The sequence below is a fragment of the Amblyomma americanum genome, chromosome 1 (assembly GCF_052857255.1).
Source record: "Amblyomma americanum isolate KBUSLIRL-KWMA chromosome 1, ASM5285725v1, whole genome shotgun sequence".
Classification (NCBI taxonomy): domain Eukaryota; kingdom Metazoa; phylum Arthropoda; class Arachnida; order Ixodida; family Ixodidae; genus Amblyomma; species Amblyomma americanum.
In genome coordinates, this window is record NC_135497.1 from 13,721,343 (window position 1) to 13,740,260 (window position 18,918).

General features: G+C 47.4%; 1 protein-coding gene across 2 annotated transcripts in view; it reads left to right on the top strand.

Moving 5' to 3' along the window:
- The window catches only part of Suv3 (Suv3 RNA helicase), a 103,689-nt gene that overhangs the window by 45,916 nt on the left and 38,855 nt on the right, over positions 1-18,918 (top strand). For both annotated transcript variants that reach the window (XM_077643055.1, XM_077643061.1), the window contains exon 10: positions 6,317-6,526. In XM_077643055.1, coding sequence (XP_077499181.1) covers positions 6,317-6,526 — 210 coding nt within the window. The remainder of the gene's footprint in view (positions 1-6,316; positions 6,527-18,918) is intronic.

An 18,918-nucleotide genomic window follows, 5' to 3' on the forward strand; every position in this document is an offset into this window, starting at 1 on the left:
GTCGAATTAACGAGTGTTTACCGTATTTACTCGCGTAATGGAGCCAGTTTTTTTCCAGAAAAGTTGACATCAGTTTGAGGGGAGGGTTCATTACGCGGGAAAAAAAAAATTCAAACAGTTTTTTTGGAAGGGTCGAGATTTCATATATCTCCGTTCGTCCTTCCCTCATCAACAAACGCACGCGGTCAGACGCGTTCGTGCCGCTAAGTGTTTAGCGTCGTTCAGTTTGACGAGATCCGGCAATTTTGTGCTAGCCGGCGGCGAGATAACGCGAACGTGCTGGACACCGGCCCTGAAGGTTAGGCGCGCGTTTCTTACTGCGAGGTTAAAAACAGGACAGTGTCGAGTGTCTAATGCGAATGTTTGAGCTTTAGCTTACAGTGCTAAAGTGGTTATTGGGGGGGAGCGCAGCTCGGTAACTGCCTCCTTGTGCAGGGGAACACCGCAACAGTGCACAGCGTCTTGGCGCTCTGCCAAGTCTGCCCCTCCCCCCTCGCCTCCTTCCTCTCTCCCCCACACCTCTGCAGGAGCTCTCCTCAATATATATATATATATATATATATATATATATATATATATAAAACAAATGATGTTGTCGGCGGCGGCAGCAGCTTGGCGCGCTGACAAGATCCACGCTGCGCCCCCCCCCCCCCCCCCCCCCCCCCCCCCCCGGCTAGAGATCTCCTCAAAAGATAAACAAACAAGCGGTGATGTCGGCGGCGGGCAGCATCTTGGCGCGCTGCCAAGGTCTGCGCTGCGGACGGCAGCGAAAACCGAGGAACTCGCTAGGCTGGAAAACAAAGTAAATTCTGGCCGACAAAAGGGGGGGGGGGGGGGTTCATTATGCGAGTAAATATGGTAGTTCCGGGTTTCGGAGGCTGCGCGGAAAAGAGGGTAGGCAGCCGCCACCGCGTTCACCAACCCCTACCCTACCACGTGGCCGGCCGCCGCGCCGGTGGTGGCGCCATTGATGCTTTACCCACTTTTCCACGGTTTTATCTGGTTCCATCTTCTGTCCCCGTTTAGCAGGTGCGCAGCCTCTAAGTGTGCGGAGGCGCTTTTTTTTTTTTTGGCCATGCGCTGTGTGCCAAGCCGCCCAGACGAGGCGGCGCGTAGTTCGAATTATCCGCAGCAGAACCGAGTCGCTTTCGAATTAACGGGCTTTTTTATACACAGATCTCTATGGAGCTTGGCCAGACCAAGCAGAGCAGTTCGAATTATCCGAAAATTCGAATTACCGAGGTTCGAATTAACGAGCTTTCACTTAGAACATTGTTTGGGTACAATGAGGGAAACTACTGTGCCTCAACAATAGCAAGTAAATGTGAATAGTGGGCTTCTGTCTCAAGCACCGACGGGACAGCCTTGTTTTCTAGTAGTCACACATCATCTGTGGTAAAGTCATCATCATCATCAGCCTTACTACACCTACTGCAGGGCAAGGGCCTCTTCCATGTCTCTTCAATTAACCCTGTTGTCCTTTGCCAGCTGCATCCACCCTTTGCCTGCAAACTTCTTAATCTCATCCGCCCACCTAACCTTCTGCTGCCCCCTGCTACGCTTACTTTCTCTTGGAATCCACTCCGTTACCCTTAACGACCAGCGGTTATCTTGCCTTCGCATTACATGCCCTGCCCAAGCCCATTCCCTCCTCTTGATTTCGACTAGGATGTCATTAACCCGCGTTTGTTCCCTCACCCACTCTGCCCGCTTCTGGTCTCTTAACGTTACAGCTATCATTTTTCTTTCCATGGCTCGCTGCGTTGTCCTTAACTTAAGCTGAACTCTTTTCGTTAGCCTCTACGTTTCTGCCCCGTAGGTGAGTGCCAGTGAGATACAGCTGTTGTACACTTTTCTCTTCAGGGAGATTGGTAAACTGCCATTCATTATCTGAGAGAACCTGCCATACATGTTCCACCCCATTCTTATTTATCCTTCTAGTTATTTCCCTCTCATGATCCGGATCAGCTGCCACTGCCTGCCCTAAGTAGGCACTTTTCCTTACCAATTCCAGTCCCCCTCTTCCAATTGTGAACTGCTGTTCCTTTGCTAGACTGTTGAACATTACTTTGGTTTTCTGCTTGTTAATTTTTAGACCCACCGTTCTTCTCTGCCTGTCTAACTCATTGATCATGATTTGCAGTTCACCTCCTGAGTGACTCAGCAAGGCAATGTCATCAGCAAATCGCAGAATATTTAGGTATTCTCCATTTACTCTTATTCCCAACTGTTCCCAATTCAGGCCTCGGAATGCCTCCTGTAAACAGGAGGTGAATAGCATTGGCAAGATCGTGTCTCCTTGCCTGCTGCCCTTCCTTATTTGGAATTTTATTGCTGGCTTTATGGAGGACTGTGGTAGCTGTGAAGTTGCTATATATATCTTCCAGTATTTTGACATAAGGCTCTTCTACACCTTGATTCCGCAATGCCTGTATGATTGCTGAGGTTTCCACTGAGTCGAATGCTTTCTCGTAATCAATGAAGGCTATATATAGAGGTTGGTTATATTCTGCACATTTCTCTATCACTTGATTGATAGTGTGAATGTGATCTATTGCGGAATATCCTTTACGCAAGCCTGCCTGATCATTTGGTTGATTAAGTTCTAAAGTTTCCCTGACTGTATTAGCGATTACCTTAGTAAATACCTTGTAGGCAACAGATAGTAAGCTGACCGGTCTGTAATCTTTAAAGTCCTTCACGTCTCCTTTCTTATAAATTAACATAATGTTTGCATTCTTCCAAGCTTCTGGTACGGTCGACGTCATAAGGCATTGCGTATACAGGGTGGCTAGTTTTTCTAGCACGATCTGCCCTCCATCCTTCAACAGATCTGCTGTTACCTGATCCTCCCCAGCTGCTTTTTCCCTTTCCATTGCTCCTAAGGCTTTCTTTACTTCCTCTTTCGTTACTGGCGGGATGTCCCATCGGAGTGCGCTACTGCCTCTCTCATTAACGTTCTGATTACATTGGCTACTCAACAGATTTGTGTAGAACTTTTCGGCTACTTTAACAATCTTATCTATATTGCCCTAATGACATTGCCCTGCTTGTCTCTTAATGCATACATCTGGTTTTTACCTACGCCTGGTTTCCTCTTCACCGCTTTTAGGCTACCTCCGTTCTTTAGAGCATGCTCGATTCTCTCCATATTAAACTTCCTTATGTTGGCTACCTTGCGCTTATTTATTAACTTCGATATCTCGGTCAGTTCTATTCTGTTGGTAGGGTTAGACGCTCTCGTGCTTTGACGTTTCTTAATCAGACCTTTCGTCACCTGAGATAGCTTTCCGGTATCCTGTCTAACTGTCCTACCGCCTACATCTACTGCGCACTTCGTAGTGATGGCTGTCAGATTATCGTTCATTGTATGAACATCAAGATCGTCTTCCTCAGTTAAAGCCGAATATCAGTTTTGCAGCGATATCCTGAATTCCTGTACTTTCCTCCTTATTGCTAAATCGTTAATGGACTTTCTTTTCACTAGCTTCTTCCGTTCTCTCTTCAAGTCTAAGCTAATTCGAGACCTTACCATTCTGTGGTCGCTGCAACGCACCTTTCCGAGGATCTCCACATCCTGCACGATACTAGGGTGGGCGCATAGTGTTAAGTCGATTTCATTTTTAGTTTCACCATTGGGGCTCTTCCATGTCTACTTCCTCTTCTCTTGCTTGCAGATGAAGCTATTCATGATCCGTAAATTATTTCTATCTGCAAACTCTGCTAATAACTCTCCCCTGCTATTCCTAGAACCTATCCCATAGTCGCCTACCACATGGATGCCAGCTGCTTCTTGCCCACCTTCACATTGAAGTCAGCCATCAGTACGGCGTAGTGTGATTTTACTTTATTCACTGCCGATTCCACGTCTTCATAGAAACTTTCAACGGTCTGGTCATCATGGCTGGATGTAGGCGCGTAGGCCTGCACCACCTTCAGCTTTTATCTCTTATTAAGCCTATTTACGATAGCTGCCACCCCTTCGTTAATACTATAGAGCTCTTCTACGTTGCCCGCTATGTCCTGATTAATGAGGAATCCCACACCTAGTTCTCGTCTATCTGCTAATCTGCAATAGCACAGTATGTGCCCGTCCTTTAGTACTCTATATGCCTCACCTGTCCTCCTAACTTCACTGAGCCCTGTGACATCCTATTTAATTCCCGCTAGTTCCTCGAACAGCACTGCTAGGCTAGCCTCACTAGATAAAGTTCTAGCGTTAAACGTTGCCAGGTTCAGATTCCAATGGCGGGCTGTCCGGAGCCAGAAATTCTTAGCACCCTCCACTGCGTCACAGGTCTGACCACCGCTGTGGGCAGTTGCTCCGCAGCCACTGGGGACTGAGGGCCGATGGTTAATTGGTTTGCTCGTAGAAGGTTGTGGCCAAGTACTGCACCAGGGTGGCCAAATCCTGTTCTGGTGAGGGAGTGTGTTGTCGGTTCTGGTCATCGAGATCAGGCCGCACTCCAGGCCTGGTTATGCAATTCCATCGACACGCAGGTTTTTTTTTTTTTCAACCCGGTGGGGAATTGCTCGACACCAGGATTCGGGCCCCGGTCCTCTTGCACGCGAGGCGGATGCTCTACCTCTACGCCATCGCTGCTCCTTTTGCTGTGGTAAACTGGCTAGAATGTATGGGACCTAGAATATATTTTACACCACTGTAGCATTCTAAATCTTTAGTGGTAGCGAAATGGTAGACGCGCTCTAGATGCAAAACGGCTAGTATTGTCGTTTCCTGCTTGTAATAATGAATTGAGAAAGCTAGTGCCAGCTAGCCCAACGTAATGCTGCACTGTTCACTGTAGCAGAGGCGCATCCTTGACGACGGGCTTTATGATCTTATTGCTGTCATCGTATTCTGGGTTGAAGTCTTCTGCCAATCTCTTCATATTCTTGGCAGTTGATAAGAAAGTAGCGCTGGGGAAGGAATAAATCACATCACACTGCAAACAGAGAAGGCTCTCATGAGTGGATGTGTCTCATGTTTGATTGACATAGGTTTTCTAGGCGTTACTGGGCACCTTTCATTCTCACTGCTTTCGCAAAAGTAACATCGATGGATGAAATTTTCATTACAGCAAAATTTGACTCGGTTTTGGTTTCTGGATTTGGCGCATTTAAAAAAGTTTGCCTAGCTGTTTTGATGGGCAACTCAGCAGAACATAACAGTTAGTGAGCAGTGTCTGGGGCAGAGACACTGCAGTGGCTGCCAGCTGCTAAGGCAGGCACACAGCTGGAGCTTCGGAGGGGCGAGGCCAACGATGATGCAAAGGGGTGTGCCATTCATTTCGTTGTAATGATTCAGATAAGCCATGATTTAAATATATTTTGTTGCATTTCAGTGTTCTGGCAGTGTGTTTGGAAAGGTAGAGAAAATCATGGAATAGCGTTGCAGAAGTACTTGCTGTTGGGCTAGTTGGTTCATCATAAAGTTGAGTGGCGCAAGGGAACGAACACAGGAAGACACAGAGACACAAAGAGCGCCTTTTTCTGCCTCTTTCTGCGCTCTTTTTGTCTCTGTGTCTTCCTGTGTTCGTTCCTTTGTGCCATTCAACTTTATCATGGAATAGCTGCAAGCTCAGCCAGTCACCATAGCTGCGGTCGGTTGCCTTTGGCACCCCATATCTGCTGCAGGAAATCAGTGGTATGCTTTGACAATGAAAAGATTAAAATGTTATGTGAAATTTTAGCGCTCTCAGTGGGCCCCGCACTGTGTAATGAACAGATACTAAGTGCTTGATTTGCATTGCTGGGTTCCTTTGAATTTTGAATTCTTTTCTTTTTCTTACTACAGTTCAGCCCTTGTAACACTTGATCGCCTCTTGGCATGTGCCCTGTTGCACTTTTAATAACAAACTCTTAAGAATTGCAAGTCACCTCGGCTAATGCCAGCCTCAAGGCTGCCCATGCTGCCTTTATGATTAGCAAGAATGTGGTCTGGTTTGGTTTGATTTACAGGGGTTTAATGTCCCAAAGCAACTCAGGCTATGGGGGCGCTGTTGTGAAGGGCTCCGGAAATTTCGACCACCTGGGGTTCTTTAACGTGCGCTGACATCGCACTGTACACGGGCCTCTAGAATTTCGCCTCCATCGAAATTTGACCGCTGCGGCCGGCATCGAACTCGCGTCTTTTGCGTCAGCAGCCGAGTGCTGTAACCACTGAGCCATCCCGGCGGCTCAAGAATTTGGTCTCCAGAAGCATTTGTGCTGTTACTGCAAAACACAGAATGCAACTTAGAAAGTGTGCACAGTGTAGCAGCTTCTTCCGTTGAGATGTAACATCTGTTTTCCCTCTTTTTCCTGTCCATTGCAGGCTCTGCAGATTGCAGGCCGAGCAGGCCGTTTTGGAAGCCGCTTTGAGGTTGGCCGAGTCACCACAATGAAGTCGCAAGACCTTCCTGCACTTAAACAGATTTTGGCGGCACCGGTGGAGCAGATTGAAGCGGCAGGCCTGCACCCAACAGCTGAGCAGATTGAGCTCTTTGCTTACCACCTGCCCCATGCTACGCTGGCCAACCTGGTGGTACGTTCATCCTGCCTTAAATGTGGAGTGCGTGTACTTGCATCCACGTGCGGTAGAAATTGTGTCAAGGATCTTTTTTTTTTCAAACGGTGTTTAGGCCAGAAAACATGGTTTACACACATTTGTTGCATTTTGGGTTATGTGCTGGGAAATCTCCAAAGCACAGAGGAGAATTAGAGCTTTCGTCACTGAAATATCTGCTAATTAGGGGTGTGTGAATGCTTGAACTCAGCTATATCTGACTTGAAGGGGATCATGAAATAGTTCGATATATCCATAATTTGGTGTATAAGAAGTGGCAATAGATAAGCTTATTTGTAGGCCAGAATACATTGCATCCATGCTAGTGACATGCTTGCAGCGACCTGCCACCTGCCAGCGAGCTGGTTGGCTTATGGTTTATGTTTGGTTTACAGGGTTTAACGTCGCAAAGTGACTCGGGCTATGGGGGAACGCCTTAGTGGAGGGCTCCAAGTAATTTCGACTGCCTGGGGTTTAATGTGTACTGACATCGCACAGTACTTGGGCCTCTAGCATTTTGCCCCCATCAAAATGCGACCGCCGCAGCTGGGATTGAACCCGCGTCTGTCGGGTCAATAGCTGAGCACCATTACTGAGCCACATTGGAGGCCCTGCCAGTGAGCTGGCAGTGTACCACTTGCTAGGCATTGCTATAGCTAACCTGCTTTGTATTGAAGGTACAAGGGATGGTTGATTTATGCATTTATTTTACCCTTAAGTCCTGGGGCATTGCAGAGTTGAGTGGTGGTTACAACAACAAAAACAAACAAAAAGATATATGGCTGTTTGGAACTAACCACTGCCTCATAAGATGTCTAATCCTGTTACCAGTACGCTATAAATAGAATATTCTCTCATTAAAATTAAGGTAGAGTTAGTTTCCACAATGCTGTCGCTGCTGCAATGTGGGCAACAATGTCTCTTGTCTCCTGTATTTTCGTGGGCCATCGAAGTAGCAGTAGTCCCTCGTATATGAGTGACTAGTGAATATGTTGCTGTTCAAAAGCGATAACAGTAATGTGGGTTTTTGTCAGTATAATTAGGGTGCGGTTGCATGAGGCACGTGCGATGCTGATCAACGGTCGGTGGGCTGGTCGATATGCAGATGCCATGGCTGACGGACCGGTATTTCACACTGGACTGATGACGGTGCCAGTGTGACCAGTGACCGCGTATCGTAGTAGTGTAAAAGAATGAGCTCCGCGTGTGCAAAAAAGAGAGTGACGCAACAATGCCGGAGCGGCGAGGACTGCCGTTGTTCGCGCCTGTAGCTTAGAGCGAAACCTCATGCTAGCCACGGTGATGCACACAACTTACATGCATTAGCTAAGATGGGCTTTTGTACAGTGCCTTCGTATAGAACCGAGTGGCGGGTGAAGCGACACGGGTAGAAACCGCACGCTGGTGTCACGTGACGGTGCCACTCGTCGCTTGCCGCTGTTGCTGTGGCTTGTGCGACTGAGTGAAAGCTTCATGCCCGGTGAGGCGATGATCTGAAAAAAATTAGCAGTGGCTTAGCTCGGCTATGCCAGGATATACGCAGTGAAAGCTAAGGCATAGCTTGGTCAGCCTGGATTAATCTGGACTTGCAAGTCCAGGTTAGTCTGGTTGTATGGCTAGATGTTGTCACATGGTTCGTCATGCGGTTGGTCACGTTACCAGTCACGTGGTTGGTCACGTGGCGCGGTTGCGACCATGGTGGGAGTGCGAGCACGGCGAAACTGCGCGTTCGTGGCCAATGTAGCTTTCGCTACAAAACTGTGCTTGTGTCTGCCTTATCCGAAAAAAAAGTGAAACGAGTGGCTGCATTTCATGTCTTCACCCTTTAACACTAATCAGCGATGCACTTTTGCCAGATTCTTGAATTTCAGACGGCGGCAGACTGCTGGCCCCTCTCATGACGAGGCCTAGCGAGTCTGCAGGATTTGTGTGTGCGATTTTGGCGACAGTGAAGAGTGAATTCACAAGTTTCAGCGCATGCAAATGGCTTTCAAGTGTAGTGCTGGCTACATCGCAGAACACGTGTACAATAAGGGAGAAGTGCCGATGCGACTCGGTCTGCAGAGCATGTGCTGAAGGCAGTGGCAGTATGTCGCCTCCGTCGACCGTTGACAACAAATTTGGCTGTTTTAATTCATTTAAATGGTTGCCAAACGTTTTTTTTTTTTTGATAAAGCGATTTAACATGAAGTATTACTGGCATCGGAGGAAGCAGATACAATTAGCGGGAAGTGCTGGTTCTGTGCGAAGTGTTTTCCATACGAGTAAAACTACAATTTGTGAGCAAGAGAAGATAGTATATAAGATAAGGAGAGAGCCCAGCTTGTGTTTTACGCCATGCAAAAGAGCACTACTATTTTGTGTGCACTGACGTAAACAACAGTGCGGGGCTGCAGTCATCCTAATCGGCGTATTCATAGGGAACTTTGCACATGCACAGTAAATGTGAAATGGTGTACCAATTGTGTTGAAGCACTGAATTTGCGAATAAATGGTGTACTACTATGTTGAAGTACTCAATTTGCGAATACATGCATTATTAGCAGCAGAAAAAAGCAACCAGTAGCCTCGGGAGCCAGAGCAGTCGCATGGCGCCGGAGCGAAATAAAGATGGTGGCAGCTGTTCATCAATGCGGGCCATGAAACAGTAGAGTCGTGTTGAGTTTTGCCAGTGGCGTTGTTTTGCAAAACGGTCCTACCAGCCGCAAAGAATGTATGTTTGACTAACACACATAGCTGCTCGAGCATGCATGCAGCGGGAAGCTAGCCTTCGCATGCGGCAGTTTTGTGTGCTCCTTTCGTGCTGCAGTCTTTATTCAAGTGCAACCTTGTGAATTATTGAGCCGACAAACAGCGCACAAAAACTTGGTAGTCGGCGTTGGAATGCCATGGCCACGCCCTTCATGCCACTGCAGCGCTCTTCACGGCTCACATTAGTGAAGGCAGACATGGCACGTGCCACTTTTCACATGCAAGAGCACTTCACTGCTAAAGAGACTACTACCATAACATACGAATAGCATGCTTGTAAGTGTAAATATTAATGCACAAGGGGCCCATCAATTTCTGTATCTTTAACAATTAGAAGACGGGTGTTACGAACAAGTCCACTTTCCCATGGTTTATTAAGCTCTCATACTATGCTGAATGCTTTGGAAAAGAAAACAAAAAATGCATTGCATGTATTTCGTTAAGCTAAAAAAAATTACTTTTTGAGCAAGTGCCATCTACAGCATGCTTGCAGGCACCTCAACGCAGTGAACAGCGTGCAGCAGACAAAGCGGGGTGGGTATGCCATTGGGATATCAGCAATCAAAGGTTGCCGGACCAGCAACCTCTTAGCAAAAGAAGTGAAAAAATTCTTTTAAAAGATATCTACCGCACCGAATATCTACAGGGAATAGTAATTTGACGTGTTGGGAATTAAATGCAATAAGCAGAGTATGTACCACTCAGCTGCCATGGCCCCTTATAAAGTTCGGGAAAACAGTACAAAGGTTCTTTTGCACTGTTTATCACGTGGACTGGCCACATTCAGAGGCTGCATTGCTTGGACCTCATACAAAATTCTGCAACCACACACTGTACTTCATGAAAACGAGATGTCCAACCACTTGTTTTGAACAGTCACAGTGCGAAAGCATGTGTTCTTTTTGTTTGGTTTCATACTTAACACCAACACCTATGGCACTCTTCCTGTAGCCTTGGCATTTCTACCAGTGTGACCTCCGCCATCTTGATGTAGTGAAGTCCACGTACAGAATTTTTTGTGGGGCTCCAGAAGGAGAATCGAGTTGAGGTGTCAACAACATGGCAAGTGATCATGTAAAAATCTTGCCTTTTGCATGTTGCAGTGTAGCCCGTGCATCTCTGACTTGCGTGTGATGGAAGGCGTGATGATGGTGGGAGAGCCCCTGTCGCTAGGCCAGAAAGTGGCCGAGATTCAACTCGGCTGAGCCTAGTAGACTAGCGAAAGCAAAGCAGCCGGTATTTATAGCGAAGAATGGTGCTACGGCATTGCTACGTCATTGCATGACGTCACTTGAATCGGGCGATGATATCAGCTCTAAAGGTCAAGGTCAAGGGTCAAGTGACCACTGGTCATCGGTCACGTGGTTGCTAGTCATTAGTTATGACCATACCATACAGGCACATCATGGCTATACGCAGCAAGGCACATAGTCATAGTCACAGTCTGAGGGTGTGTGCTTGGTTTGACCTTGTTCGGGCTTCCAGGTCAAACGCGCAAAGCCAGATGAAACTTTGAGTTGTATTTCAAGTAGTGGAGCTTTCGCTCTAAAAATAGCCTGGTCGCATAGTTTGTTTCTGAGCTTCACCGCCAGCCCGTGGTGGTGACGACTATTCACTGCAGTTTGCCAGCCGTCTGAACCTAGCTGCAGGTTGCTTTTGGACACCTGCTGGAGCACTGCTGGTCATTTGTTTTCTTTTCAGAGGCCTTCCATTGCTAATATAGGTTGCTTTCAATTATGTTCGTGTTCTTCCATTGCACCAAAACTGTGCTTGTAATGAAAAAATTGGTTTTTGAGGAAAGGAAATGGCGCAGTAATTGTCTGGCATCTTGGTGGGCATCTTGGTGGACATTGGAGGACGCAAGGGAAGGGATAAAAGAGGGAGTGAAAGAAGAAAGGTGCCATAGTGGAGGCCTTCGGAATGAAAATAATTTCGACCACCTGGAAATGTTTAACGTGCACTGACATTGCACAGCACATGGGCGCCTTTTGTGTTTCGCCTCCGTCTAAACGCGGCCGCCGTGGTAGGGTTTGAACCCGGTTACTCCGGCCCAATACCTGAGCACCATAACCACTGAGCCACCACAGCGGGTCCTGTTTGGTGTTTGTGCAATGGAGCCTCTTCACGAGGCTTCACAGCATTTTCACATTTCCAACAACTTAATTTTTTTTCTCGGTGGGTGAATGGAATTTGATAATTTGACTTTCAGATAATTTGGGCATTTATTCTGGTCTCTTGAAGTCCGAATTAATGATGTTTTTCTACCCATCATGTTATTTTTAGTTGCTAGTCATATGCAAACTCATGGACTTCATTTTGTCACTCGTTTTGTATGACCACGTTACAGAGGGGGCAAAGGCCCCCCAAATAAGCAATGGGGGGGGGGGGGGGGGGGGGGGGCACAAAATTTGTCTTCTTTTCTCCCATTTCCTGCAAGACAAGAACAAGAAGCAAGCCTGCACTTGTCTTCTTCTTTAGAGCGAAGCTTGCATGAGCAACTTTGCGAGACTTGCAGAGGAACTTCACGAGAAAGTGGAGTGCACTTGCCGAACATTCATAATATTTCGAGCACAAAATCGGCTTATAAGGTACTGCAAGCAACAAAAAGACTCCTGCTTGAGTCTTGGCACACTCAAGGCGTACGAGACAGCGTAAACTGCGCCAAAGGCTCCAGGCGACCCCACAACTGGTGAAATCGTTGCCGCCGGATCAGTCTCTCTCTCACTTGGCCCCTTCTCTCTTCCTGTCCACGTGCTTCTGCCTCCATCATTCATTCAGAGCTGCACACTGAAGTGTACACTATCACTGGAGCCAGTTGCAAAACATGGAGTTTTTATTAAAATATGTCTCGAAGATAATGGCCTCGTTTGTCCAAGGGGTTCAGACTGAAATGTGCCTGTGGTGTCTGCATTTTTCTGTCTTGCATTCGTGCTGTTTTAAGTAGAATGTGCACCAACAATCCTAATATGGCACACTTGTGCAATGCTGATATGCAGCAAAATTGACTCATGGTGTATGCCAGCAGCTGGCAGTAAGACAAAGCAACTAGAAGGGCATTTCGAGAAACTGCAGCCGGCCTGGGGAAGGAAGCGTAAGTGTCATTCCTATACAGGATCCGCCCTTTTCACATGACTACTCTATGCATGTGTGCCCCTCCTCAAGGAGGAGGATAAACGTTATTTTTGTCGATCAAGGTAGCAGTTGGTGTGGGGTTATAGCCCCATCAAGTGGCCATGAGCCCGTGGCATTCGGCGACTTCTAGGGCCCTTGTCACAACCTGGATCTGTGTGTCCGAGTCAGAACTGAGCAACGCGGCATCCCACTGGTCTGGATTCGAGAGCTGCAAACCTCGCGGAGGGGAGTCCTGAGGGCAAGCCCATAGTATGTGGGATAGAGTGGCATGTTGCTCACATAGTTGACAGGAGGGAGAGTAGACCCCAGGTATATGCGGGCATATATTGCGGGGTTGGGGAAGGTGCTCGTTTGGAGTTGCCTCCATGCAACCTCTTGGGGTTTGGTGAGGGAAATATGTGCGGGGGGATATAGAAGTCTACCTAAACGGTAGTGCATGGTTATGTCATGAAATGTAACCATACGATCTCTCGCCGTCCGCAGGACGGGCGACAACACATCCCGGTCGACGAATCCTCGGGCATGATTGTGGGCCGCCTCGTTCCCCGGATGGGATCAGTGCACAGGTACCCGGATCAATTGGATCGGGCGGAGTTGGTCCTTGGTGGAGCGGAGGAGAGATAGGGTGACAGGGGAGACCCGGCCTTTGGCGAAATTACGAATTGCAGATTTAGAATCGCTGAAGGTGGTTTCTGCAGACGTGGAGACCATCGCCAAGGCTATGGCCGCCTCCTCGGCCTCTTCACACGATCTGACGGGAATGGAGCACGCAACCAACGGCCATCCATAGTAGTTTACAACTGCGAGCAAAAAGCATCGCGATCATAGTATTCGGCGGCATCGACGTAGACCGCTGCCTGATCTGTTAACTACTTTTTATGCAGACACTTAGCCCTGTCCTTGCGGCGAGCGATATGATACTCAGGGTGCATGTTTTTCGGGAGAAAGGTAACAATAAGGTTGCTGTGGATATGGGATGGAAGCTGGGCCTTGTCGGCGATGGTCGTTTCGAAGCTTATTCCAGGCTTGTCGAGTATGTGACATCCCGTGGAGGTATGGGTGAGACGCTCGTACTGAGCGGTGAGAATGAGCTTCCGAGAGCTTCGTCACAGTGTTGTAGACCCCTAGTGCCAGTAGTTTATATGTGGGGGTCCGGTGGGGGAGATGGAGAGCCGCCTTGTATGCCTGTCTAATAAGGCAGTCAACGCGGTCCCGTTCCTGGCAGCTAAGGTAGAGGTAAGGGAGGGTATATGTGAGGCGACTGATAACAAACGCCTGAACAAGACGTCGGAGGTCAGCCTCTCGCATGCCTCTATGTTTATTAGCAATGCGACGAATTAGACGAATGGTCTGTGAGACAGAGACTGTGAGTTTAGCCAGAGTGTTGGTGTTTCTCCGATTGCTCTGGATGAGAAGCCCCAATACCCTAATGATGGATACTTCGCGTATGGGTTGGCCACTAGCAGTAATGCAGATTGGAGGATGGCCGTGGAGGCCGGGTTGGCCTCGAATGAGCAGCAGCTCGGACTTCTGAGGTGAGCACGAGAGGTTGGCTCCGGCTATGTGGCGCTCAATGACGTCCACAGCTTGTTGAAGTGCGGATTCAACCTCAGCATCGTCGCCTGTTGAAACCCAGAGGGTGATGTCGTCTGCGTATAAGGTATGGAACAGCTGGGTGATGGTGTCTAATTTTGAAGGTAGCGTGAGCAAGGCAACATTGAAAATAAAGGGGGAGAGAACAGATCCTTGGGGGGTGCCATTGCTACCTAAGGTTATAGGGTCAAAGAGGAGAGAGCCAAAGCTAATTTCAGCTGTACGACCAGAGAGGAAGGTGCGTATATACTCGTAGGTACGGTGACCAGGATTTAGTAGGGAGAGGTTAGCGAGAATAGCTCCGTCGAGACATTGTCAAATGCTTTAGTTAAATCAAGCCCTAGAATAGCCTTTGTGCCCGCTCTGGTAGAGGGGCACAGTATCTCTCGAGAGAGCTGGAGCATAATGTCTTGCGTAAAGAGATTTGAGCGGAAGCCAATCATGGTGCGAGGTAGGGGATCATTATCTTCAGCATAATGATTAAGACGGTTGAGAATGACGTGCTCCATCAGTTTCTCAGCACAGGAAGTGAGGGAGATGGGGTGGAGGTGTTCGAGAGCTAGTCGTTTGCCTGGCTTCGGTAAGAAAGTCACGTGTGCATGTTTCCATGCTGCAGGGATTTCACCCTCTCTCCAGCAATCATTCATGAAGGCAGTGAGAGCCTCAATGGACAAGTCATCTAAATTACGAAGAGTTTTATTGGAAATGCCATCTGGTCCCGGGGCAGAGTTAGGGTGGAGCTTAGTGAGAGTGAATCTTACCTCAGCCTCTGAAATCTCCGCATCGAGGGCAGGGTTGGCACCACCCATGTAGGGGGGCAGAGGGTTCGGGGAAGTAGTATTGAGGTACCGGACACGAAGTTCATCGAGAAGATCCTGGTCTGAGCCGGGGTGTTGACGGACTATGCGGGAAACGCTGTCTCGGGATGTTTTGCAACCGTCCCGGTCTAAAAGGTATCGGAGAAGGTGCCAGGTGCGGCTTAGCCCGAGCTGGCCACACATGTCACAAACTTGATCCCATTGCTGGGTCGCCAATGAGAGAGTGTACGCCCCAATCTGTTTGTCTATCTGAGCTATTCGACGCCGAAGCATTCTATTGTGGCGGTGTGTTTTCCAGCGGTTTTGCATGCTTTCGTGGGCCTGCCATAGGTGGAGGAGACGGCTGTCTGTGCTGGATTGATCAGTCGTGGCAGGTGATTCCTGAGTAGTAGCACAGACATCTGCCTGGAGATTGGAGATCCACTCGTCCAGGTTATTAATCCGGGTAGGGGCGTTCTGAGCACATAGGGAACGAAACTTGTCCCAATCTGTGATTAGGCTCGGGCGGCCTTTCCGACAGTATGGGGACGTGTTGAGGGTGTTCGCGAGGATATAGTGGTCACTGCCAAGGGTATTTCCAGTGTTGAGCCACCGATCGATCCGCTCGTTTTTGCAGAATGTTAGATCAGGTGAAGTGTCAACAGACACGCTGTTTCCTACACAAGTGGGAGTGTGAGGGTCAGTAACAAGGGTCAAGCCCAGTTCCTGTGCCCGTAACCACAGATAGTTACCCTTCCGGTTGGCGGCGCCGTAATCCCATGCGGGGTGGTGGGTATTGAAATCTCCTACAATGAGGAGACCTGAATGGTGCGCGAGCTTGTTGACATGGGAAAGAAAGGGGGGTGAAGTCGCGTCTTCTGTCTTTTGGGGAGCTATAAAGGTTAAGAATGAAGAGGCTTTGGTCGCCCCTTTTACGAGGGAGGAGTTCGAGCAAGACGCTGTCTACGCCAACGTCGTCTAAGGAGTGTTGGACGGCCGGCAGGTTGCGTTGAATCAAAATAGCGGTGTCGGGAGCGGTGACATCTAGGGGGAAGTATGGTTTATAGCCAGGTTGTTTCACTGGGCCATGAGTTTCCCGGAGGGCAATGATATCGGGGGATCTCCGAATTTTAGACGTACTGCTGTTAATACAGGAAAAGCAACTTATTGTTGCCCAAGCTCGGCAAAAATGAGCTTTCTCGATTTAGCTTTCGCATCACCATCGCTTTTTACAGATTTTAAATGGGATGTTTTAAATGACCCTCTGGGAAGTGATCACCTACCTATTATCATCAGCCTCTCATCGTCTACTGCAGTCATCCCCACAAGACCACGGCGCTGGAAACTTCACCTCGCCGACTGGTCACTTTTTACAGCAAGTGCCACACTAGAAAAAGAATTTTGTGAAGATCTCAGCATAGACGAAATTAATGGAAAATTTACTACATGCATAATATCGGCCGCTACACTAGCCATACCACAAACAACAGGACTCGTACACAAAAAACATAAAGTATGGTGGACACAAGAATGCACATTGGCAAAAAAACAACAAAATAAAGCTTGGGGCTCTCTGCGTCGGTATCCCACAGCGGAGAACTTGATTGCCTTTAAGAGGGCCAAGGCCAGAGCGCGATTCGTTCGGAGAAATGCCGAGAAATCCTCGTGGCAGAAATATGTGTCCTCTATAAACAGCTCAATAACCTCAAAAAAAATGTGGGAAAACGTTCGAAGATTCAGTAGTGACCATACCCCTTTCACACTTCCTCTGTTGACTACACCCGGGACACAAACATCATTAGAAGAACACGCCAACATACTGGGTGAGTATTTTGCTGAAGTTTCCAGTTCGTCCAATTACACAAACACGTTCCAGAAGTACAAAACAATAGCAAAAAAACAAAAACTTCCATTTGCAGCAGGTATGCACGAGGACTACAATCAACCCATCACACTCCAGGAATTGAACAGGGCTATATCTTCTGGTAAAAAGACAGCACCAGGCCCAGATAATGTGCATTACGCTATGCTCGCCCATCTCTCTGAGGCTGCCGTGCAGGCATTGTTGAAATTCTTTAACAAAATATGGACAACTGGAAATATACCTGAGGAGTGGAAGAAAGCAATAATAGTACCTTTTCTGAAACCCGGAAAACAACCAACAAGTCCTAACAATTACAGACCGATAGCCCTCACCAGCTGCATCGCTAAATCTTTCGAAAGCATAATAAACACTAGACTGACCTTCACACTTGCATCTCGCCGACTCTTAGATTTACATCAATGTGGATTTAAGAAAGCATGCTCGACCACTGATCACCTTGTCCGCCTAGAAAACACCATCCGAGAGGCGTTCATCCACAAACAGCACTGTATCGGTGTCTTCTTCGATTTGGAGAAGGCATATGATACCGCGTGGAAGTTCGGCATCCTCCATGACCTAGCAGATCTAGGGATCCGCGGCAGGATGCTGAACTGCTTGAACGACTTCCTGACTAACCGCACATTCAGAGTCCGTCTGGGAGCAACTCTATCAACGACATTCGCCCAAGAGAATGACGTACCCCAGGGATGCATTTTAAGTACGACACTCTTTATAGTAAAAATGAATTCCTTGGCCAAAGTAATACCTAAGTCCGTAATGTATTCAGTTTATGTAGATGACATACAGATAGCATACACTTCTTCCAACATACTGTCGTGCGAGAGACAAATACAAATCACACTAAATAAACTGGCTGCTTGGGCAGAGAAAAATGGATTCAAGTTCTCCCCTCAAAAAACAGTAGCTGTTTTATTCTCATTACGACGAGGCCTACAGGTCGATCCCAATCTGTGCTTGAATCAAACCACACTGCCAGTCAAACAGGAACATAAATTTTTAGGCGTCACTTTTGACAAGAAACTTACATTTCTGTCACACATTAACAACCTGAAAAAGAAAGCATCCCAAGCCCTCAATGTATTAAAGGTACTCTCGCGAAAACGGGGGGGGTCCGATAGAGCATGCCTATTGCAAATATATCGCTCTTTGGTGCGCTCCAAGCTGGACTACGGGTGTGTGGTATATGGTTCGGCAAGAACATCCTACTTGAAACGACTGGACCCTGTTCATAATCTTGGTTTGCGCCTATCAACTGGAGCTTATAGAACATCCCCGGTAAAGAGTCTTTACGTTGAAGCTAATGAGCCCACACTAGAGGATAGAAGAGTCACACTAACATGCACGTACATCCTAAAAACCCGTTCTCTCCCTAAACATCTCTGCTATCCCATTGTTACCAAGTGCCCATCTAGGAGATTATTCAATAATAAACCACATTTTATCAGGCCACTAATAATGCGCTTTGAAGATAAATGTGAAGACTTAGCAGTGCTGGACGCCCTACCTAATATTGCACAAAGACATGAATATCTACCACCATGGTACAGCCTTCCTTCAGTGTGTGACTTCACATTGACACACTTAAACAAAGAGAAAATACCACACGAGCACATACTACAAGAGTTCTTTGCACTACAAGAAAAATATGACACTTACACCGAATTTTACACTGATGGCTCAAAAACAGAAAGTCATGTCGGAAGTGCAGTAATTCAAGGAACAAATGAAAAAATGATACGATTGCCACAGTATGCATCGGTATTTACTGCGGAGTGTTATGCCATCTTTGTAGCTGTAGAACAAATAGTAAAACAAAACATAAAAAATAGCATCATTTACACCGATTCACTCAGTATGCTAAAAGCGCTGCATTCTACAAACGCTGCTGAACCCATAATAGGAAAAATCATACATAACATAGTTAAAATTACAAAGCAAAAACATAACATTATATTCTGCTGGGTCCCTAGCCATGTTGGAATTTCAGGTAATGAGAGAGCAGATGCTTGCGCAGCACAAGCTAGAATTGGCCATGTTAAACAAGTTAACATACCACAGAGGGATTTTTCTAAATTACTGCACAGTAAACTCAGGAATAAGTGGCAGATTGCATGGGACGAACAAACAAACAACAAACTACATTCTATAAAACCTGTTTTGGGAGAATGGAGATCATGTACACATCAGGAGCGTTTCATAGAAGTTATTTTGTG